Raw genomic sequence first — 25188 nt, 5'->3', positions numbered from 1 at the left:
CCATAAATAAATTAATTTGGAACAGAACTGCTAATGATTTTGTCAGCATTCTCAAATCTATTCTGCCAGACCAAACATTTTTTTATCTTCTGCAAAAGCTAATTGTCCTTAATTATACTCTAATAATAAATGGCTTTCTGAGATTTAAGATTTTTTTTTTTTTTGGTACTTGTCAAAAACCAAAATTGTTGGAAAAAAAAATAAAATAAGCATTTTATTACTAACATATAGAGGTACTCAGCCAAGTACCTGTGAAAAACAAATAAAAAAAGAAGCAAAGAAACAAACTGACTTTATTTATTCATTAAGATTTATTTTTTCTAAATTTGTGTTATCTGATTAACCCTATCCCAGTGCTGTGGTTCTAAGAACTCCTAATGCCAGTTCTGGGATGAAACTTAATGACACAATTAAATGTCAAAATTTCCTTTTTGTGTTTTATATACTTGATTTATGTATTTATTTAAAACCATTTGGTATGTATAGATACTATAATAGAAATAATTAAAACAAGACATATCTTAAAGCCCACTTGTTTAAGCCCCACAGAATCTATTTTTCATTTCAAGAACTCCCATGTTTCCTGGACTGATTTCAAGTTGTGGGCACTTCCAAAAAGGAGAGGATAGCACAGAAAACTGAGCATTAATTGCTACAAACAATAGTTTGCAATTACTCCCCTGAGAAATTCGTAGAAGTTTAAAAAGAAAGGATATGTACTTCTTAAGGCTACCCCTAGGCATTACAGACACACAGGTCATGGACAGACAAACACACACCCATCAGAGCAGGGCCCTAAATATTAAGTGTTAGTAATTTGATCCAGTAGTTTTAAGGAACACACACATACAGCTACAATACAGAGCTTAAGTAGTATTAAAAAAAAAAAAAAATCAAACCCAAAACACTGTACACAATTTTTCAATCAACAGTTTACATGGAAGAGTAGATACTTATTTTATAAGGTAAAATAAAAACCACCCAAATTAAACATGCAAAAAACCCCAACCAAAAAACCCAGTTGTAGGATGCAAAGCTTTACAGGCTTTCATGCAATTTATTTACGAAAACTCAATCATCCAAAGCCAGTCCAGCTCAACAGCACAACCATAACCATCTTATACAGACCTGCAGCAGTCCTCCTCTCAAATCAATGTAGATTTTTGGAATAGATTGCTCTGGGCCAGGATCACCACTGTGCTTACACCACTTGGCTTCCACATTAACAGAGCAGCAAAAAGGGCTTATCAGAGATTTGGCTCTTTCTTTGAGACTTGTTTTAAGTAAGAAATCTTTTATGTCAAGGACTAAAGATGATCCATGGATTCCTAAAAAGAGAGAGAGAAATTTAATCCCACTGGCAGTTATTCTCCCAACATTTATGTGCTTATTTCCTGAATTCACTTTACCATGAGCCTGGGAATCCCTTCCCGCCAGCCATTACTCACACAAGTAGTCCCACTGACTTTCATGGAAATACTTGTGTGGACAATCGCTCTCCTCTCCAAGCAAGGGCATCACAGTTGGGCAACAAGATTTGTAATTTAAAAAAAAATTTCCTGGTTTTTACTTAGCTTGCTCTTCCCACACTATCAGCCAGGCTTTATACCATGTTGCAGTTACAGAGCAGGTATGTCTCATTCACATTCCTTACAAAGAACTACTTGCCAAAACATTATGACTTTTTGCATTGTATTTTAAGGTTTATAAGAAGAGACATTTTTCATTAAACTATGGTATTTTTTTTCCAAAAAAGTCTATTAAGAACAAGAACAGCTGCTTCACTTGATTATATTTCAAACTGACAGGAAATAGCTATTTTGAACAGTTCTCTCTGCTTTTGTCTTAATTACTATAACATAGCACCTTGCTAGACTTAGGAGTGCTTAGCAGAAGAAGAAGGGTAATGTTTCAATTCAAATAATTCAAAACAAATGCTTATCTCAAAATATATAATGTACATTTCCTGAGAAAAGAGTTTAAAGTTTTCATATCGTAACCTTTTGTACTTTACATAGCTTCATAAAACCTAAAAATGATAATGGCAGATTACATTTATGACAGAACTTACATACTCTCATTAAAGACACAAACATTTTGAGGACAGAAACATTACCTAGAAATATCCCAGCTCTTGTTAATTTAACTTACTGCAAATCACTGTTTAATAAAATAAACCATACCTAATATCTCTATTTCTTTAGTATATTTACAGGGAAAGTACTACATCTGAGGTTGGCTTAACTTTGATCTCCTTTGGTGCTAATACTTAGACTCAACACCCTGAATACTGGATGTTACCATACTTTATAATGCCCACAGCTTATTTTTCTAATGAAAAATAGACATTTACAAAAGGCAAAAAATTAAAAAAAACCACCTAAGGCTTACACACAGGTGTTTCAAGGTACAGTTTCATTTAATAGTTTTATAACTTTGCTGGTTGAAAAATCCCCCCAAAATACAACTCACTGTTTTGAATACATGCAGTAAAACTTCTCCTATGAACCTCTCCTAGTATCCAGGGAAGAAGTCTCTCTGCATCCTGAGGGTTACAATTTCATAATACTAAAAACTATTTTTTGGAATGGAAGGAAATTCTTGGATTTTTTTTTTTTAAACCAGCAACCACTAGGAAGGTGGTCCAGCAGTCCCCATAGTAATAATGACAATGAATTGTGTCCAGCCTGAGTAGGAACCACAAACCTAAACCATCTCTCCCTTGAGCAGCTGGAGTTTAGTAAGAACCATCAAGGACTCGAACAAACCATTGTCCCATGCCAATCGACAGGACTGTTGTCACTGACTGGGAAAGGAGTTCTAACTTTGGGGTTTTTTATTTAGGCTGGCTTCTGAAATCCTGCATCTGCTCTCATGGGTAACAGGCTTATAGGACAGAAATCGGTCAAGGTGGGTTTTGACACTGAATTTCAGTGACAATCAAGAAAACTAGCATCAACACACACTGACACCCTGCTATGGTTAGTTATAAAATAAGAGGCAGTACAATATTTGGAAATTAATTTTTTTTTCATATGCTATATGGAATTTTGATTTGACAGAGAAGAAATTCTTGGTAACTATTGCACAATTCTTCAATATAGAGAAATGCTCTTCCTATAGTTTTATTGGAATATGTGCCAAGTTGCAGAAATAACAAAAGGGGAAAAGGAATGCCAGAATGCAAGTGGTTTTATTTATGTTTTCTTTCACTGGGATTACACTTGGAAGGATTATGCTTTGCAATCTCTTTGTGTTGTCATCTCAGCTCCACAAAGTACAAAGAAAACACAATATCCAACAGCTTAGAAGCAGAACTGAGCATTCAGCACATAATACTGCTTGTTCAAAATCAGCAGTGTCTTTCTCAAATGCTAAGCAAACAATGAGAAATGAAGAAACAATTAAGAATAAGGAAGTGTTGGTTAGCTTTCAATACATGAAATATTACAAGACACATCCATGGATTGTGTCCTACAAATACCAGGAAAAGCTCAGGAACTCAGTAAGAGATTTTTATTTTTGTTGCTGTGACCCAGATTGCTCTTGTGTAGACAAGAATCACATCCTTGTCCCTTCTAGCCGTTGTATCTGCATGTCCTTTCAGGGATGAAGTGATTCAGTATAAAAACCACTGTTCACTGTCCAAAAAATAGAACGCAGAGAGTATTTAGACAAACTTGCATGAAGTGATGTTTTGAGGAAGCTTAAAGAAAACAAATGAAGAGCAAGTATGCGCAAACCTTAAAAAGCAATAGTAAATAAAGAGATCTCTGTGTCTGAGAGAAGTTTCAATAGGGTACTATTTCTATGGAAATCATAAAAGTGTATGTTCAGTCAGTGAAGTGCTTTCCCATGACTAAAACAATCACCTCAGAAAAGTAAAGAAGCAAAATAATTTTCCCGTTTTTGCCCTCCCACACACTATTTTCAGTCAGTCCTTCAATGCATCTCTCACAAACCTCTATTGTAGAAGTCCACCTTCAGTTTAAATAGATTAAATCGAAGTCTCCATTTGAAGTGAACTTGAGATGGCAGCACACATAAGCAATATATCTTCATAAATGATTGCTGTGACATGTAGAAGTTAACTTGTGCTGTTTGGATTTTGGCTCATGGACACCAATGCACTTTTCAGTACGTGCAATAATTTACTTTTAAGGAACAAATAGTTTCATGACTTTTAAAATACTCCTCCAAGAGACTAATAAATATGAAGCAGTTGCTTTGGACAGTGTTTAAAAAATGCTGCCAGCCCTCCCCTGTCAGACTCCAGCCAGAAACACAAAAGCACCACAAAATGCATCTACACTAATGGAGCAAAAGAGAACTTAGACCAGGCTTCTGTGTGTTATTGGAAGGACTACCTTTATGATGATGTATGCTCAAAAAGAATACCTAGGTATTTTTATATGGTTGGAAATAATGTCGGAGGGTTTGAAAAATAGCTAGCAGTTGCTTGTCATGTTCAAGAAATTAGCTTGCTCCAAAATTAAAGGTGGAATTCATTACAACAGAACAGTGAAAAAATTTTACTTGAAGACATTTACTTTGATATTCTAACATCTTTTTTTCCTAACATCAAGTACCTACTTGATTTATGCTAAGATTTACAAAGACATCTTATGGAATCTGAGTACCTTAATACAGTTTTACATATAGTTAGATTAGGGTTTATATATAATTATAGCAGAGTCGCATTAGCCTTTGTCAAAAATAGGCAGTTCCATCCTTGTTAAAGTGCTGTGTGTGCACAAACCCATGTGTGTGAATAGAAAAAGAAAGAGCTGGGCCATTTTAATAGATGCAGCAAATACATGAAAACAATCCTTGCCTTACAATAATGATCACTTAGGGTTTAAGCAATACAGGTGTTAAGAAAGTGCTCTGTTTATTTTTCCTGGTTAACAAAGCAAAAGACAATGTTTTGGCATAAACTATGGACTGTCTGTTTTCAAAAACATTTCAATGATGGTATTTCAATCAACTCCAAATGAAATTAGTAGAAATGTAGAGGGAGCTTTTTTCCTCCTATTATTCCCTGTGCATTTGCTCTTCCTTAGCTGCAAATGCTGTTTGGTTCACTGCACTGCCACCTAATGCAACATAGAGCACGATTTTAATTGGCAAGCTTCAAAAGGGGACAAGAGAATTAAGAAAAAGAAAACACATGTATTTTAATAAAGGTAGCAAATGACACTGAACTGGCTCTTTTGAAAAGCTAGTAGCTTTGCTACAAACAATAGCACTATGAAGAAAATTGCTTTTCTGCATGTGGGGCAGCTCAGAAGCAAGAGTGCGTTCCAGAGCACAGCTCCAGCTGTGCTGGTTCAGAGGCATATGAACAATGTGGTCTCACTGACAGCAGCAGCCTGTCGACTGTATTCGCACCCAAGGGATCGTGGTTCCCTCCAAAGGAAGAAGTCCAGGCTCTCCCATGGGTCCTCCATGCCTGGGTGACAGAGATACAATCTGGCTGCTGAAGGTTAATTAGCAAGTGGTTTTCTTTAGTGCCTTCTATTGAAATGATAATCTGTGATATTTACTTCCAAACATTCACTTTTCACATCTGTAACTTCGGTAGCTATTTTCAGATTGTCAGTGACATTAAGACAGCTATGAAAAAGCAAATGTGCCATTATATCTAATATATCGATACAACTATCTACATAATTTTTCCCTCATAAGAAAATTGTATATACATCACATACTGTGTAGTTATACTACAGTTACAATGCTCTGTTGACAAGTATCCTTGACAAACCATCTTCTGAGAAGAAAAGGTAACAAAGCTAAGAAAATAATTACAGGGGAAATACTGCAGTTAATTTAAGAGCCAGCCAATTTACTCAAGTCTGGAAACAGCAGTAGCAAACAAATGGTGAGGCACAGTAAAGAACAATTTTCCAGGAGAGATTTAGTTAACAATCCACTGACCGCACTGGATTTCTCATTAGTATTGAGCTGAATCTTATGATGGTTCATTCTCCCCATGAGAACAGTACTTACACGTTACCAATTAGCTATTCTTTAGTGAAAGAGAGTTTTTCAGCATTACATTGGGACACATATGGGCTCTGTAAAAACATGAGATGTGTAACACACGGTAAACAGAAAGTAATGATCTTAAGCAGGCCAAACCCTTGAATTCATCACTAATAAATGTCCCCATGCATTCAGCGGTACTGGCTGCTGGGAGCCTGTTTTCTTCAAGTACTTCAAACACTAAAATCCAGGAACATTTATTATTTTAATCCATTACAGGCAGTGCTTGATTTAACTTTATTGGTTGTGGTGGTGGTAGTAGTTATAGTGGGGGTAAAGCTATGTTCTTTTACACATCATTTCAAAAGGGCTTAATTATATTTTATAGCTCAGGCCAGGAATCCTGCTTGTTTTGTGTCTAACAAGGTTCAAATGGAGTTCAGGTCAGTGATGAATCAGAAGAGAAGTCAAAGATGGTTATCTATTTGAAATGAGCTCATCTCCCTTAAAGAATAACTGGGCAGGTACATCACGCTCTTTACACTACTGCATACTAAATAAATGAAAAATCTCAATTCACTTGGTGATTTAGTAATTTTGGATTTTGTGATACCTGATCAGAGAGGGCATATTGAAGTTTAGATCCAAAAGGATTTTAATTACTGGTCCAGGCTGCCTTTGGAGTACAGTAATTTAGAATATATTTGTAAAGCTCGATATTGCCTTATGTTATTCCAATTATGTGGAGAAAAATGCATAATATAAATCAACAAAAATAGTGTTCATTTTGCATCTGTGAGTCCAGCTGTCAAAAGTGAGTGCTATATTGATATGAGTAGTACTTGCTTCTTTTATCATAAACATTTTATTTTTAGAAATCAGCAGGTTTCAGAAAAGCAGCTAAACATTCTTACTCAAGGTCTACAGATGGGCATGGAGATGTGCTTCAATTTACAAAAAGATCTATGGGTTTTCACATCTTAATTTTAGGTGGCTGGTTGAAAACTTTGGTTTATTTTCAGGAGATAGCTGGTACCTACAAACCTCACTGATCTTTGAAATTGAACTTACTCAAGTTCTACAGAAGGGCATGGAGATGTGCTTCAATTTACAAAAAGATCTACGGATTTTCACATCTTAATTTTAGGTGGCTGGTTGAAAACTTTGGTTTATTTTCAGGAGATAGCTGGTACCTACAAATCTCACTGATCTTTGAAATTGTAGATACTTAGCACAACTGAAAAATCAGACACTGAATGATTGCACAGCAAATGAAGTATTACAAAATAAGGGATGCCACTCAAAATGTAGCCCAATATAATCACCACAAAGTTGATTTAGAGTTACAGCTTTGATGTCTTGCTCCTCTGGGTTTACACTTGATCCAGTGGATTTCAACTGCTTTAGTAAAATAAAATGTCCATGAACTAGAGGGTAACTTTTCTTTATAAATAAACCATTCTGAAGATCGTGCCTGGCAGCAGCTGAGCTCTATTTGGGCCTCTATAACCCAGCCAATTATACTTGTGGAAGTCCAAGGCTTGACAGATAAACCCGGGCCACACAAACCAAAAAGATTTCCCTCTACTCTTGGGATGTGGCTCCTGAAGATCAAGGACAGTCCAAGTCCAGGCTTATTCCACTCTTCTCCCTTCCATTCCTCCTCCTTTGTATACTTCTCTGTACTCTCATTTGTGCCAGCGTGGTCATTAAAGTGTACCTCTCCAGTGAGCCAGCTGAAGGAGTCAATCTTGTTGCAAACTTTTCTTTATTGCTGGGTTAGTTTTCAGAGAAGTGAGTGCCCTCACTCAACCAGTGATCAGCTACCTGAGTAACTGAGCTAGCACAAGGCAGCGTGTGGAAATGTGTGGCTAGGGTAACCTGAATTTCCTACGAAATTGCACCTTTTTTCTGGGCAGCAAGCTAGTGATTTCATCCCAAAAACATATTCTTGACATAGAAAAAGAAGAAACACATCAGTATATCAACAATTCAAACTGCTTAAGGAACTGGTCCCTAAGACTAGAAATAATGTCTAACCTCTGTGTTCTGTATCTCACACTGAAAAATGAAGATTGAACTGGAAGAACATCACAGAAAGCATAAAATGTATAAAGAAAACATCCAGCTTTAACTGTTATATCTATTTTCTCATGAATTTAAACAATCTATAAAATTGACCTCCATGTAAATACTGTATCACCTACTACCGCCACATACAGCACTGGGATCCCATCATCAAAAGAAATTCCAATCTCAAAAAATAGGTAATCAGTTTCACAGTAGAAACTCAAGAGATTAAAAACCCTACCATATTTGTTCTGAAGAAAATTGCATCTGAAATACTTCTAAAGCTGAGTTACTCAAACTGCAAATGCAGTTCTACAAAATTAGTGCACACTGTCTTGAATAAACAACCTACAAGGAACTTTTTATTCTTTTTTTTACTCCACTCTCTCAAGTTAACCTGCAAGTTCATCAGTAGCAATTCTGAACCCTATTACAAAGTATCAGTAGGGAATCTGACCAGGATTAATAGTGGTACTCAGTCCTGGGATTAGATGGTGTCTTGTTTCATGGATTTTAGGCCATCTGTTCTTCCCTACTACATTATATTCCTGCAGAACTATAAACGCACCTCCACCTCAGGGACTATAGAAAGGAATTAGAATTCTTCTGCTTTTCATTATCACAAGATTCAGTAACTCATTTCATTGTCAGGATAATCCCCTTTTACTCTTTCTTTTGCGCTTGCAGGATATGCCAAAATGACAAATAAAATCCCAGATGTTAGAGACCTGATGAGGTCTCCACCTTTCCTTGAGTGTTGTGTTTAAGCTACTTGGGACACGGTGTCAAATCTGACAGGACCCTGATGCCCACACCCAATATTCATTAAGGTTTGTTAGTGATTTGTATAGCTGTCTACAAGCTGCACTTCCACCTCAGTCCTCAGTGGCCATTTAAATATTTAGTTTGTCCTCTGGCTTTTACTGACAGAGAATTAATTTCCTATTGTTCAAGTGTTGGAAAGAGTTTATATTTCTTTCTAAAAGTAACAAACGCCTTCTGGGTGTTGTAAATGGCTTGTTACTGCTGCATATTATTTTAGGTAGTCATATCTAATTTAAAGTTTTATTTCTCCATGGGCTAGCTTGCATATCTGCAGCATACAAAGGCTATGACAACGCCTTAGCAGAGTTTTCTCGAGGGAGTTAGTTAACTCCAAAACGAAGTTTGGTCTTTGCTCTATACCAATTCATATCTGCATTTAATTTCTAATAGTTCTGTAAAGTATCTCAAGTATGTAATTATTTTCAGGTTTAGTAAAAATACTTGCAATTATCATAGCCTCAACTAGTGTTTATTTTTTCCCCTTTATTTATATGCTAAAGTAATCATCTCTACATATGGGACAAAGGACTGGGGAATTCTGTGTATGATCTTTGGAATATTTTATGTCCGTAACTCTCTCAGTTCACATGCGGAACAGCAAGACTTCCCTCCCATGTTCAGCCAGAGTAAAATAAGGCTCCACTGAGAGGTTACAGGCTTCTCGCTGTCTTTCACTTTGGGGAAAGAATGGTCCTCAACTTCTCTTGCTTTATCTGCTCTTTTGGCAGGTAGGTAGTGCTAATTTCAACAACAAACCTAAACTAACTGAAAGCCATATGTTTAGAATTGCATTCTGTTTTCTAGTATTTCTTGCTAAAACTTATTTTAGCTCTAATGCAATGTGAGAGTTAAGGAGTCACACACCTCAAGCACAGTACCAAGTGATCTCAGATCTGACTGGGTACATGGGACTAGGGCTCTAAGCATTTTACAAAAGATGCCACATACTTCAGAGGACAAAAATCACTGAACCAGTATAACAACAGTTCTTGGAGTTGGGGTTTTCATCAACAGTACAAACAAGCTGCCAAATTAAGTGTTTGGTATTTACTTGTATAAAATGGGTACGAGTTTTAACTTGTAACTCCAAGCCACAAAATATAAAATGAACATCAGTATGACAAAGTTCTACCCTTAAGGGCATCAGGAAAATGATAATGGTAACCTCTTTTAAAGTAATTTTTTTTTTAAAGAGGGTTTTTGTTTTATTATTTTTCATTTTGTGCCAGTACACAGCAACACAGTCTACAACAGTGTTACCTTACTAAAACCAAAATACTCAGTATTTAACCATGAGTACAGAGAGGAACAGAAGTATTCTAACAGAAATAGTAACCATGTTATTACAAGTAACTGTTGTACTCAAACCTGAAAAATGTCCAAAAAATGAAGTCCCTTGACACACTAAAGGTTTGGGGTTGAACAACAGCACAGCAGATATATAGAGATAGAGTTGTTTTAGTTTGATCCAACTGCAATGTGAGTGTTCAACACTTACAATTTATTTTTTTGAAAGTGAAATCATTCAACTAATTAGCCCCTCTGCTTTTCAGAAGCTAAAACTTTTTAGTTTTGTAAGAAATTAAGAAGAAAAAAGAAACCAGAATGCCTGTAGTTTCCATGATTAAACCAGTAAAGTCTAGAGGGAAAACTGATAATTAAAAAAAAAAGTTGGATAGCAAGCTCTTTTCTTAATTTCAGTTGAAAAGAAATGAAAGCAATACACAAGGTCATGCACTTTTATTTTCCCCCATAAGGGAGGAAAAATGTCGACAATATATATTCTTGCAAGGTTTTTTTTGTTCAATAATTCCTAGCAAATAGGTTTCCTTACAAAACAACTTCATCTCCTGCATTAAAACTCATCTGGAAAAGGGGCCGTTTACACTGTTTATAAAACACTGCCACATAAAACGTGTAAAAAACCATATTTCACTAAAAATAGCTTGCGTAAGTAAGGGATTAGAGTAGTTTCTACTGCTATAATTGTTCCTTTGTAGTTTTTTCCATGATGTTTTTGAACAGTGTTTTTAACTATGTTTATTAAAGTCAGCACATCAAAAAGGATCAAAGAGCAAGCTAGTGAGAACCAAAGAAACCCCAAGCGTATTGTGTTGTCTCACTGGGGAGTTATGCAGATTCAAGTAAACAAGTGCAAATTGTTGAGGTTTTAATGAAAATTTTCTACAATTATTGTATCTGAAGTCATTCTATATAATAACATCTGTACAGCAGATGGCCATACTGTACAAAAGGCAAGCAGTGCTCCTTTTTCTTCCTCCGTTTTAACAGTACATCTGAGATGACTACTTTTGTCACTGCGCTTAGCTTGGTTCAGCAAATAATTCGTAAAATGCAGCTGCTGCAGATGGTCACAATAGTTATTTGACTGTAAAATCAAAGACACAGTGAAGTATTCACATATTAGCTTCATTCTATTAAAAAAACTCTGACATTAACCCTGTTCAGCTCAAAAGGTGTATCTATAAAACCTTTTATAAAAAGAACAGTAGTGAAGAACTGAGATATTTAAATGCTCCTTCCTCTCAAGACACAGCTACAAACTTTTACAAATTGAGTTAGATTGCATAATTATGTTGTAATAATAAAACAACTCTAGTTAGCAACTGTGGTATTCTTCTAAAGGATTTTAACACAAGATACCATTTCCCCCACACTAAGTATTTTATCTTCTCTCCTGAAGTTCTAATTTCCACTTTGGTTTCTATCAGCACCTTAAATTCAGATTAAAAATTGTAAAAAAAAATCCAAGCAATTACTTAAATTTTTTTTGACCATTTCAATCCGTTTCATGGAAGTGTGTCTTTTGCTCTTATTAAAACTTAATTTATTGCACCATCACAACAGTATGCAAAACCTCATGCAGATGTATTTTTCTTTTTATAAAGTAGAGATAAAGCATTTTTAACTGGAAAAAATGTGAAAATTGTCTGTTGATGTCTATTAATTGTCTGGTTATGAAAGTTCTTTACATAGAATAACTAATGTCTGTTTTCATTAGATTTGACATCAGTGTTGCTTTACTTCACAATGCCTGCCAGACTATGACCATACTGAAGATTCATGTATGGCTTACAGCACGTAAAATAAAGATTGATTTCCTCAGACTGACAGAAGAATTAAGAAACAGAACTTGTTTTCTGAAAATGTTTCTGAGGCATAACATGCAAGGCGAGGTACGTCCTCCTTCTGGGAGGATGAAAACTCCAGGGTAAGTGAAATACAGTGTGAGTTTGCCAAATTGCTTTATAGAACAGTGACGGAGTGGCCCGGCTTTGACATACCGAAGCATGATGTGGACACCATAATGTACCATGGGACAGATAACGCATAAACGATACAGGCGAAACAATGGAAGGGAAGAGGATTATTACACAGAAACAAAACTAAAACTACTTAAAGCACATTATAAAGGCTTTTACTCAGTTGCAGTGCCTTCTATGCTAGAATTGTGATCCGACTGGAAAAGCGTGGGAACACAGGCACTGTTCCTGCCTGCACTGCTGTTTATTAATGGATAAATCAAAAGTTTCAGGCCCCGGCACCTTCACGGGTTTTCACGTCCTATGAACCTTAAATTTTTCATTTTTAACTTTTAAAACAATAAAGAAGAACTGAAACTTGCTGGCCTGAGGAAAAAATATTTCTAATGAAAAAGAAATAAATCACCACCTCGCTTGGCCAACAACTTGTTCCTCTCAGCTACAGACCATTTTACCTCACAAGCTACTCTGCCAACTACCTACATCTGGCTCTTCTCCACACTGTGGAAATATGCCATCTTATTAATTTTATTGAAATACTAATAAAACAATTTACAATGACACTCAAAATATCTTCATTTTAAATGAGTCTCTGGTATCTGGTTAATTGTACCCGAGGTGTAACGTTTCCTTGCAGTGCTTCATTAACGAGGCCAGAGTGCCTGTTTTCCCTGTGTGACTCAGGTGTGCAGAGGAAACATGTAAAAATTGAAAACTTCGTAAATCTGGAGGAGAATAACAGTATGACCCAATATTTACATAGTAGCACCTGTCAGAGCTCTGAACAATTATTTTCACATTTTTTAAAGACAGAAACAAAGGTCCTAACAAGAAAATCTAGTTATAGAGTGAAAACTATCAAAATTTTGCCCTTTGAATTATGTGCTAAATTATTGGAATACCAGAGGAGAGGTTCTCATAACCACTATTTCAGCCAGAATTCCATCAATAAATTAGTAATTACAAGCTGGGGGATATTAATGACAAAATTAATCATTCTTGGGTGCTGCCTCACTGAAAGGAAAACTCAGGTAACAGAGTCTATCAGGGATTTGCTATTTTCTATTGTGGATTTATGATGTTGGCTAGAGCAGTTCCCTGCAATGCCCCACACTTTGAAATGGTCATTAGACCACCACTTAGACAAACCAGTAGCACTTCCAACTTTAAAAGAAGCCTCTTACCTGCAGTTTTATGTCCACTTTTAATATTCAGGCTTCCACTGAGGTTTGAGAAAGAGACTAACAAACAAGGTTTGCTGGGATGTGGGATGGTTTCCATCAAAACAACCATTTGAACGGTGTGAATGGAAATTTTCTGGAAGCAGGAAAGGGCTTGCCACAAGTTTTCTTGCACTGAAGCCTTTTGCACAGCGTTGGTGTGCACAGCAGGTAGCAAGTCCTTTGTACTGGGGTGTCTGGATATAAAAGTGACATCCTCATCTGGAATAATGCCGGCTGATGGAGCAGCCTCCTTCCTGGGCACATCGTCATTTGCGGTTATGATTTTCTTCAAGAACTGGTTTAATTGGTCAAGTCTGGCAAAACTGATATTTGCTTTCAATGGTTTTGATATGTCCACATTTATGTCAGCTGTAGGGGAGAATTGGAGAAAGAAATATGATAAGCTGTAGTGCAATTATTCAAGCTGTGTGCAAATATTAGGCATTGAGTGGAAATAACTTTTCCATAATATTTCCACCATGTTTCATTAAAAGGACCAAATCAATGTTAAAACATAACAAAACAATATTTTTAGCAATAAATCTGAATTAAAATATAATGAAAAATACTGTAAGCAACTTTCACTATATACAGTTTTAAAGGAAAAAACGTGGCACAATGTGGATCTTAATCTCCTTGTTTCTTCCCAGGGATCACCACAGCTATCCGAAAGACACACACTTTATTTGAGTGTGTAGGAGGGTACGTACATTAGTTCTTTTGTGTCAGAATAAAAATATACTTCACATTCTCTTGAGTTTTATACCCAGAAGAACTACTTGACTAAACTCCAAAGCCAACAGTGAACATTTTCAACACATTTAAATGAGTGAATGTGTATTCTGTTGTTCCCTACACAGCTCATATGCAGCAGTCTTCAATGCATTTTCAAGATGAAATGTGAAATAAAAAGCAAATACAAAAACTGAGGTATGTCTAGTTTTCTTCATTTTCCAGAGAGATTGGAATAATTTATTGGTTTTAAATTTTTTAAAAAATCATTACTACTTTAAAAATGTTTTTCATCTCCTTACCAAAAAGGATTTTGGTGTTTCTCAGACTACTAAAATACTCACAGAATTTTTAGGAATCACAATTAATATGAACAACATTGTTAATAGTAATATCTTAGTAGCTGAAATGTAGGAATTACCAAAAATTATTTCACAGATAGGAAGCAGGACTTCATGAAGGCCGAAACTTATTTCTGTGCTGCAGTATCAGTACATAATTCCTTACAGAAATCCAGCTTTTAACTGAGTTTTTAGGATTTTTCATTTCAAATTCAGTTTTTAACCAGTAATGAGACAGCTATTCTGGTTAGGGGGAAAAGTGCTTTTCCCTTTGATTGCCACTGCTCCAATCCCATGAACCAAAAGTAATTAAAATTCTGTGCATATATCTAAACTAGATTAAATGTTCAAACAGCACTACTTAGTTTTGAATTTCACTATAAATATACACAGGAAACACTGTCTGTTGAAGGTTTTACACAGATTAATGAATATTTCATCGAAGTTTCAAGTTGTCCAGGATCACATCTTACTCTTAACATTGATGCAAACTAATGAGTTTGATTCTCCCATTCTTTAGGTAATTTTTAGACCAACGGTAAAGGGCTGCCGGGGCAGAGTTTCAGAGCTGCTTTTAAGCACAGGTTTATAATGACTTCAGAGACTCACAGGCACATGACAAAGTACTTTTCTGATCCCCTCCCCCCAAAAATATCTGGCACATTTTCTACAAAGATAAGAGAAATTTATTAATGGCTGTGTAAGGTCTGTCATAGCTGAATTAAAAAATCCAAAACAATGTTAGAAAAATGTTTGCAATACTCCAGAAGCTACAGCTAACTGAAATTAAAGACTGAAACACTATCTTAACAGTAACTTTTAATTTTAATTAATGGTTTTCTGAAAATGCTTTCTCTTGCACTGAAAGCCTTCCACACTGAACTAGGAACTGGCAAAACACTAGCTAACATGTGAGTCTAGTAGAAAGGCAAGTACCAAAGCTAGGAAACTGGGCATTAGAAGAAAGCAGGATTGGAAAGGGGTGTTAAACACTGGAATGGACTGCCTAGGAAGGTGGTGGAGTCACCATCCCTGGAGGTGTTCAAGAAGCAACTGGACGTGGCACTTAGTGTCAGGGTCTAGCTGACAGGGTGCTGATCAGTCAAAGGTTGGACTTGATGATCTCAGATGTCTTTTCCAGCCTCAGTGATTCTGTGAAGATTTTCAGGCATCCAAAACCACACAAGATCAACTTGGAAGTTTTTTCAAAATCCTTATATACTGACATTTTTAATTAAAACCATGGGAAGAAAAATGTCGTAACACTTTGGAAAAACTCCCCACCCTTCCTGGCACTTGGAATATCCCAAGATTTGCCTGCTTTCTAAGCAGACATGATTGGGTCTCTCCTTCCTTTGGAGAGAGAAAGGAGTTAGGAAGAAAGTAGAGACCCATGTGACACTATGACATTAATTTATCTGCAATACTCAAATGAAAAGGACTGTTTTTAAAATGAAATGTTAAAAAAACCAACCAAACTGCCTTATCAACTTAAATTTCTCCTTTAGTAATGTAGCAAAAAAGGAGTAAAATAGATGTTATTTATTGTTTTTGCTAAATAATTAAGTTTCTAAGTTAGTAAAGGAGGACCCTTACTCCTTGGTATGGCAACTTTCACATCTAACTGCTTTATCTAATGCACATACAATGGCCAACACTTTTCTATGGTAATAGAGCCCAGAAGAGGGAAAAAAACAACAAAGCTCCCTGACACCCCAAATCTTCTTAGACATAAATTGACACAAGAGGTGTCAAGGGCTTAATCCAAAAAGCAAACTGAGTGTGAAAGATTGAAAAGGAGATAAACACAAAGGCAGAAGCTCTTTTTGGGGCTTTCTTGGGCCAGGGCAGAGAAGACATAGGGTGCTGGTGCAGCTCAGTGCTGGAACATACTTGGCACCTGGGTCTGTGATTTATCACTGCTCTTGGCCACTCATCCAAGAAGGCAATAAAAAAAGGACCACCAGGACACCAGAGAAATGCAAATGACTTCCCTCTTTTCTGTTTGGAAACTGTGCACGTCACACAGAAAAATCTTGTCATGACTGAGAACTTGACAAAGTTTTGTATGAAGTTATTATAATCCACTAAATCAGCTCTGACAGAATGTGGTGGCAGCCAGAAGCATAATTGCAGAAAATGCAACTTTGGAACCTTCACTGCAAATATTTTAACTATCTCATAATGATATAGGTTATTTTTACAACTGGTTAAAGATTATGTAAAGAGATTCTTAGGCATTTTAAGTAAAACATTCAAAAAGAAAAAAAAAAACAACCCACAACTGAGCAATCTTTAGTCTTTGACCTCTTTTACACTTTATCCTTAGTAATATAAAAGAAACTTTAACATTCCTACTAAGGAAAATATATTTAAGTGATGGACAGAACAATGCAAACTGATGAAATATGCAGAGCTATTTATAGGAGTTGATTAAGATAGATGTTCAGCAGCTTCACGAGACAGTCAAAATAGGCTAAAAAGCGATTTAAAACTTAAGAGTCACCCAGATTCAACTGGAATAAAATATTTGGGGTGCAAAATCCAAGTGTAACTTTTTTTTAGATTATTTTAAACACCTAGGGAAGAACAGCACATAACACTGTGCAAATTCTGTACCTGTAGGAAAACACAGTCTTCCTGTAACTCAACTAACTCTTTGAATCGTCCAAAATTACATCAGAATCAAGACAGTGCAAAAGGTAGCTCAAAACTGCCTTTAACTCCTCAATTACATGAGCTTCTCCTTTGCCTACCAGTGACTAGCTACCAAAATTATAACCCAAAGCATTCTTTAGATTTAAGACATATTAGCAATAACTTATTTTGCCAGCTGTTATCTATTTCCAGAAAAAAAAAAGTGAAAAAATTACTGTGCTTGCAAATAGATTGCACCAAGAGAGTTATTTCTGTTATGTTTAAATCAAACTGAACTAGATGGTATCAAAGCAATTTTTTTTTATTACAGTATAGCATTTGAGTGTAGACTTTGAATTGTTCTTTCTCTTCCTCAATTTCTTCACTACTTCTCTTTAGACTACCCCGTAAATCCATGTATTTCAATTATTAGTTTCTAATTAGACTTCACAACTTTCTGAACAGCTACTAGGAAACAGAATGATGAAACAACTAGTGAGTTAAAAGGAGATTAGATAAATATAAATAAATTACACTTATTATATGCTCCCACCACACCAGGAGATGACTTAACAGTGAACAAAAAAGAAACACTTTGGAATAATGAAATCAGAGAGGGAATTCAGGTCCCAGAGGTGATTCTACGGAGTTTTATGTTAATGTACACCTTGTGGGGGACCAAAAATCAACTGGAATAGTTTCCTGAAAACCGTTTCCAGCTATTTTCTCATTTTAAAAGTTCCAACTTCACTTGACCCATTAGTCATCATATTACTTACATTTATTATGTATTTTGAAATCTATTACAAAAAACCCAATGGATTCAATATGGCTTGTTTGAACTAAATCATAACAACTATAAAAGAAAACCTATGAGCAGCATTCTGAAATTTCTGTCTGAAACAATTTCTTTCTTTGACATTTTATTACTTAGAGCTTCAGAAAAAAAATTCAGGGTTATGAGTATTTTACCCTTGTTCTCCATAACATTCAAATTTGTACTGGGAAGATATAATTTTCATCTGTGAACTTGGGATAATGATATTACTCAAAAGGACTTTTTTATTCAGAGTGTTAAGGATGAATAAGCAACACAAAAATAACAAAAGCTCCTAGCATGTTGCTCCAGATAAATTCCAGCTCTTACTGAAGTCAGTGGGTTTATTCTAATATATATGACATAAGTTAATGTAGACAATGTTACTACTTCTATGACTAATAAACTATCATAGTATTTTCTTAATCTTAAATACCAGAAAGTAAATGCCATGAAAATTAGTCATAAGCTGAATATGGACAGGCTGGATCAATGGGCCAAGTCTATGAAGTTCAATAAGGCAAAATGTGAGTCCTACACTTGTGTCACAACAATCCCATACAGCGCTACAGGCTGGGGGAAGGATGTCTGGAAAGCCGCGTCTTGGAGAAGGACCTGGGGGTGCTGGTTGACAGGAGCGGAGGATGAGCCAGTGTGTGCCCAGGTGGCCAAGAAGGCCAGTGGTATCCTGGCCTGTATCAGCAATAGTGTGGTCAGCAGGACCAGGGCAGCAACTGTCCCCTGTGCTGGGCACTGGTGAGGCTGCACCTCGAGAGCTGTGTCCAATTCTGGCCCCTCACTAGAAAAAGGACATTGAGGTGCTGGAGCATGTCCAGAGAAGGGCAACAGAGCTGGTGAAGGGTCTGGAGAGTAAATCTTATGAATGGAAGCTGAGGGTGTTTAGCCTGGAGCAAAAGAGGCTCAGGGGGGACCTCATCACTCTCTACAACATCCTGAACGGAGATTGGAGCCAGGTGGGGAGTGGCCTCTTCTACCAGGCAACCAATGACAGGACAAGAGGAAATGGCCTCAAACTGTGAGCGGGGAAGTGCAGGTTGGACATCAGGAAGAATTTTTTCACTGAAAGGGTGGTTTGGCATTGGAATGGGCTTCCCAGAGAGGTGCTGGAGGCACCATTCCTTGACGTGTTCAAGAAATTACTGGACGTGGCACTTAGTGCTATGGTTTAGTTGACATGGTGGTGCTAGGTCAAAGGTTGGACTTAATGATCTTGGAGGTCTTTGCCAACCTTAATGACTCCATCATTTATAATACTGGGATCTTTTCGAAGACTGAGGAATGTTAAAGTGTGAGAGAGAAAAATATGCCATTTTCTAAAAATTTGTTCATTTTCCGTAACTCTCATTCAGCAGTGGATCTTTTACTTCTTACAGCTAATACAGAAAAAAACAGGTCTTTCTCCTTGAGGCTGGACATGGATCGATCTCTCCCCAACTCCAAGGCGGCTGTAAAAAAGAAGGCTGTAAAATATTAAACTTCTTAATATAGAGTACTTCTATAGAAGAAACTACTATTTATCCTAAACTCTTAAGATTATTTAATTTCCTAGTCCTCAACAGGAGAGGAGCAGATGATGGTATAAAACATTTTACCAGCACTGATATTCTTTCTTCCTCAGCCACCCATCCTGATGTAGGGACTTTAAACAGAGGAAATCTGAGGAAGGTAAAGGTAATCTTGAGCTCTGATCCTGATTTGGAGTCAGGGTGGCCCTTCAGCAACAGGGTAATGGCTGAATTGCAAAAATTAAATTTATAAAAATAGGAAAGAGACATGTAAAGAGAAGACTAGTTGTACTGTTCTCAATTGTCTCTGGTCAGGCATCAAAAGAGACACAAATTAAGAGAAATTGAAAAGCAAGAAGAATCCAAACGAATTGTTTTTATCCTCTAATTCATCATTCCCAATTTGGATCAAGGGAAAATGAGGAAGAAACTTGAGACAAGGCTTCAGAGGCCATCTGCAGTCCATCTTGCATTCTGCTTCTGTGGGACAGATGCCAGTTAGTCTAGAAGAGACTGGTAGTCACTGCTCAGTATTTCTCCCTACTGGTGTCTGTGTGCTGCAGCCCCACAGAAAGAGCTCTCCAAGGCCAATATGGCAAACTACAGCCTTCAGGGAGCTTAATCACCCTGAGCCATGCTGGGTGCTCCCCAGGGGGAACAACACCTACTTCCATGACATAGTATGTCATTGACATTACATGAAGGTGACACTTAGACATTAACAGCTCCAGCTAGCCAGTGCCCAGCTTTGAGATCTCATGCAAGGCTCAGAGTGATGCAACTCTATTCATTTTTTAAAACTGTCCAAGTAAACCAGGATAAATTCTTGTAGGTCAAGAAGACCAAAGATACCATTAATAAACAATGGAGGGTTACTGCTAGTCAGTAGATGCTGACTGAAATTAAGCAACTGTGCAGCTACCAAATACAGCTCAGAAGTGTGTCAAGGGCTGGGTGGTGAGGCCAAAAACTATAATGGGGGCATCGGGAGGCACTATCATGAAAGGAAAAGCCTGGCTAAGGGAAACATTAACTCTCTCAACAGAGAGTCAGGAAAGATGAAGCACAATACAGTGAGATGAAATAAATTGTTCCAGGTCATGGAGCACAATTGTGAAAAAGAAAAGAACCCATAAATACTAACTCTCTGTTTTCTACTTAGCTGCTGAATAATACATCTATATTAAGACACACATGGAAAAAAAAAGAAGAAAAGAAGGTTTCAGAAAATGGAGCAAATGTTTGACATAAGTGTTAAAAGAATTAAAAGAAAGTATTTACCAACTTATCCATGTGGCTTCACTGTGCAGTTTTCATTTTCAGTACTAAGACACATAAGAAACTAAATTTAAAGTAAGTGTTGTAGACACTGCTTTTAGAAAGGTACTTTGATAATTTTACTCATTATTACACTGATATTACAGACAATAGATGTGTCAAATCCAAAGCATTACCTACAGGCTGGTACACCTGTTTGGAATATTTCTCTTTGCCCTCTTAATCAAATAAATATAATTTCATGGCTACAGTGTCAGTGCTTTAAAAACTTGTTTGTAAAAGAGCAAAGGGAAAAAAAAACCTACTAGAAAGCTCAAAAGTTTTGCAAATGACCCAGAGTTAATTAGAAAAGTCTGCACCCTGGCTAGTTCCCCTTCTCACGTGTCAGCTCTCATTAAATCAAAAAATTCTCCTTTCAAAGTTAACAAACACCATGGTTAACAAAACTGTTAAACTGGGATCAAGTGGGCACATTCCTAGGTTTATATATGATGTCATGCTAAGCAGCACACAGCTGAACTTGCAAGTAGTATGAATGATTTTTCAATATATTAAGTATCTGATCTAATGCTAATTTTCTCTCTATAGGCTAACTGTGCTGGGAACAGGTGGCCCTGCTTTCAATTATGGAGGGCTAACATGCCAGTGTGAGGCCTGGATTAGTTCACCTTCTCACAGGGAATTTGCCTCGGTTGGGAATGGATTTATTATGGCTTCACACATGGAACGGAGCTCATGTCAGCTGAGGGCAGTGATACATCATATGATTCAAATTAACCTGCTGTGGACTGTTCCTCAGGGCTGATATTGTGTATTAAAATGACGACATTTTTAAAACAGCTTGAAAGAAACCAGGATTGCTGAAGTGCAATGGTTCCAATTTGTTCCAACTAATCTATCACCTGCTGGAGATATTATTCTAGTGGGTTTCTAGTAGCTGCTATTTTCCAGGTTTCTCCAAACCACTGACCTTGGTAATGGATACAATTGTTGCCTCTGCAAACAGTGGGGAAAAAAGGCTGGAGAGAGTGCCATGGTGCAGTTCTGATTATTGTTTTTTATGCCTAAGCCTAGATCCCCTGCTGTGTCCCTCGTGGAGCCCAAATCATGTGTGGAGGGACTGGCATGAAAGAGAAACCCACCAGTTCTCACTTTATTTTTCAGTGGGATGGACACATTGCTTAGTTTATTTGGATATTGTCTTCTGCAGAAATTATTTATAGAGATGAATAATGAAGAACCTCCATTAATTCACATCTAACCCAATGCCTTCCCAAGAAACTACTTGGGAAAGAGGACTTCAGTATAAAGCACCTATAATTGGTGTGTAAGTATTTTAAGGCAATTTGTATGAAGCTGTACTTCATAAACATGTTTTGTATCATTTGCATCCAGAAAGACTGCATCAAAAAGACAGCTTTTATAGCTAAGAAAGGTGATTTAAAAAAAATCCAGAAGGAGGACTAGAAGGTAAAGGCAGTAATTATTCAAAAGCTATTAAAACAAGATGGTCATATTTGTTCCTCACCTAATGATCTATATCTAATGCTGAAGCAATAAATAGTTCACTTCTACGTATTAGACAAGAATTAGATGTACAGTCCAGTAACAGACTGAATATAAAAGATAGAGGGTCATGTAAAGTGATGTAAATGGAATTCTAAAAGTTTTAAATAATTAGTTTTTATAGAAAGAGAAGGAATAGTCCTTTAATATGTTGTGGGGTTAAAGTTGAGGTCTGTTCCCACAGGCCTGATGATGAATGCTTATTTCTCCTAGGATCCTATTACCTTAAATCTGGAAGAAATATAGTTTTTCTTTAGTTGCCAAAAATGTACAAAATAATCAATTCATGTGGCAAGAAGTGCATTAATGTATGCTGTTATTCTCATTTAATTAGTGGTTTCCAAGTTTAGCTACTTGCTGTAGTTTTTTGATCTCCGAGCTAATACAGACTGACAACCTGGTTTCCTGTGTGGTGAAACCATACGATTTTTCTGTGGAACACTATCTACTTATCTACTTCAGCTGACAAACTATTTGCAAGGAGTACTGGTTTTGTCTAACACAGCAAACATTGGGAACCACTTGAAGACTTTTTTCTGTTAACTGCTCGATAGTATTTTCCATTATAAAATATAGGCATGTTTGATTCTTATATTTGAAATTTAACCTCAGCACACCAACAACGTATTTTGAAAGAAAAATGGCATTACAGTTAAACCACTGAACTCTGAACATTTAAAATCGACACAGAAAACTGTATAGTTATCCCAACTACTACACCAGATTTTTGTCTGCATAGGCACAGCTTTCAAAAATGCGCTGACTTTTCAGAACAGTTGATCATCTGTAACCAAGAGGCAGCACCTCCTAGTACATATAATGCATTTCAGCAATTTACTTAGTGCAGTTATAAACCACATACACATAAATGAGTATGAAAACACACACACTATGTCATTAGAAAATAGGTCACTTAGTAGCAGCATTCTTTGCCAGATATTCACCAGAAGAGTAGCCTTCAAGGCCTGCAACATAACTCTACTCCAGTGGTGCCTTTATTTATTCAATTTATTAGCTAAGCTGTCTCCCATCACACATACTGTTTGTTGACCTTGCAAGAGCTCTTGGGATTTTTGCTGAGGTTCTTGTCCTCAGAAAACAATTGCCAGCTGAGTTAGGATCTGGTGGTATAACACTTTCTCCAGGCCTGCTGACGGCCAAGCTACCTCACCCTGGAAGAAGCTGTGGTTAGGGGACTTCTTGTCCCGCAGGGAATTAGTAATTAATTTTCCAGTAGCCTGCTGAGGAGCTGTCAAGCTCTTGTAACTCCTTGCATGTGCTGTTCTGATGCAATCACAAGCAGAATGAGCCTTCCATTACTCATCCAATGAAACTTCCATCCCCCAAGGAAGGCTTCTTGGTAAAGGTTAGTTTATTTGAAGAGCATCTCATAGTGGTAACAGCTGAGGTTAGGAAAATCTGCAAGGGAGGGTGGAGCTGTTTTGTTATACTACACTGGCAAACACTTCATTAAAATTCAGAGAAATTACTGTTGAGTCATGTGTAATGATTGTTCCAATTAGCAGCAAAAAGATAATGAAAAAATGCCTTTTGGCTAAGAATAGATCCTGGAAGAAATCTCTTAAGTTTTAAATGCTTTGCAAGAATAAATAAATTGAAGATTATGATGCATTAATTTATGGTTTTCCCGTTCCTTATTCATCCAAACACTATGGAGGGGAGAGATTTACCACTAATGCAAGATATGACTGAACTGGTGAAATTGGGGTGGACACTTGCACTATTTGTGAATACACACTTTGCAAGCTGGTACCAACTTCCATGTTTGCTAGTTTAGTTAGGAATCTGTCCTACTGACAGGACAGCATCAGGGAAACATCTTCAGGTGTGTAATAAATTAAATACAAAGGCTGTGCCAGGAAACTACAGTGAGAACACCTTGAGAGAAGTGGAGGGCACAAATGAAGGGTCTGGGAATATGGAAATCTGACAAATACGGAGACAGAGGATGTAACTGGGGGTAGAAGGATAAAAGAAAACCATTCTGGCAGCAGTGATAAAATGTTCCTGATAGGAGGTATCTTTACCACTCTTGTGCTGTTCCTGATTCAAATGAAAAGCCATAGTTTCTATCAATTAATCTTTTTTTTTTTTTCTCAAATGGCACCAGAACATGCAGTAGGTCTGAAGATTCAAAGGCCTAATAATGTACCCAAATATACATCAATATAACAAAAGCTCTGCATTATCAAGTGGTTTTAAAAGTCTTCCCTAAAATTATGTCTTTAGATAGCATGGAAAACCAAAAAAAAGGGGCAATGATGAGGTTGTTCACATACTTTATTGTTTCCTTGAGACTTCTGCCTGTGTGCAAAGTATGTTTTTTCAAGCTACTTAACCACAGTACTTATAGTCAGGGGCCAAATATGTGTGTCTCATTCACTGGTTACTCAATTGATGTCTTAGGCTCTGATATTCAGAAGTGATTACTGCTTCACCCAAAGACAATATGAGCTGTGTTCCCAACATCAAATGCTATATTTTTAAGTATTTTGGAAAACTAAATTGTGTATTTTAAATTGATAACCTTAATACAATGAGAAAACCTTTAATATCTCTGTGTCTCAGTTGTCTTCTGTGAAATCGCAAGGGCATTAGTATTCCATTATCCATGTGAGGGTTGTGCAGGTAAATTAGTATTTCTGTAGTGCTCAGATGCTACAGCTGTAAGGAATGCAAAGGTAATTCTGCTGTAGATCCAGGATTAGATAGTGTGCTGTAAAACTGCATGAATAGGTAACTATGAACAGGAAAATCCAGTACTGAAGAGCTGCTCACTAAATGACTGATAACAGTTCACTCCGTGCTGTGTGAAGATATTCAGGATAAAAAAATAAGTTAAACAATTCAACAAATTATAACAAATATGCATATGAGAAAATA

The 25188-nt window shown here is 36.7% G+C and overlaps 1 protein-coding gene across 5 annotated transcripts in view; it reads right to left on the bottom strand.

Moving 5' to 3' along the window:
* VPS13B (vacuolar protein sorting 13 homolog B) overlaps nucleotides 1–25188 on the bottom strand; it is a 437572-nt gene that overhangs the window by 82432 nt on the left and 329952 nt on the right. For all 5 annotated transcript variants that reach the window (XM_042036377.1, XM_042036379.1, XM_042036375.1 and 2 more), the window contains exons 36-37: nucleotides 13349–13756; nucleotides 1129–1328 (exon numbers count right to left, since the gene is read on the bottom strand). In XM_042036377.1, coding sequence (XP_041892311.1) covers nucleotides 1129–1328; nucleotides 13349–13756 — 608 coding nt within the window. The remainder of the gene's footprint in view (nucleotides 1–1128; nucleotides 1329–13348; nucleotides 13757–25188) is intronic.

This window comes from Corvus kubaryi, unplaced genomic scaffold (genome assembly GCF_017639235.1).
Source record: "Corvus kubaryi isolate FWS band 111438036 unplaced genomic scaffold, C.kubaryi_AGA036_p1.0 37385, whole genome shotgun sequence".
Lineage (NCBI taxonomy): Eukaryota > Metazoa > Chordata > Aves > Passeriformes > Corvidae > Corvus > Corvus kubaryi.
This window is presented reverse-complemented; position numbering and strand designations above follow the sequence as displayed.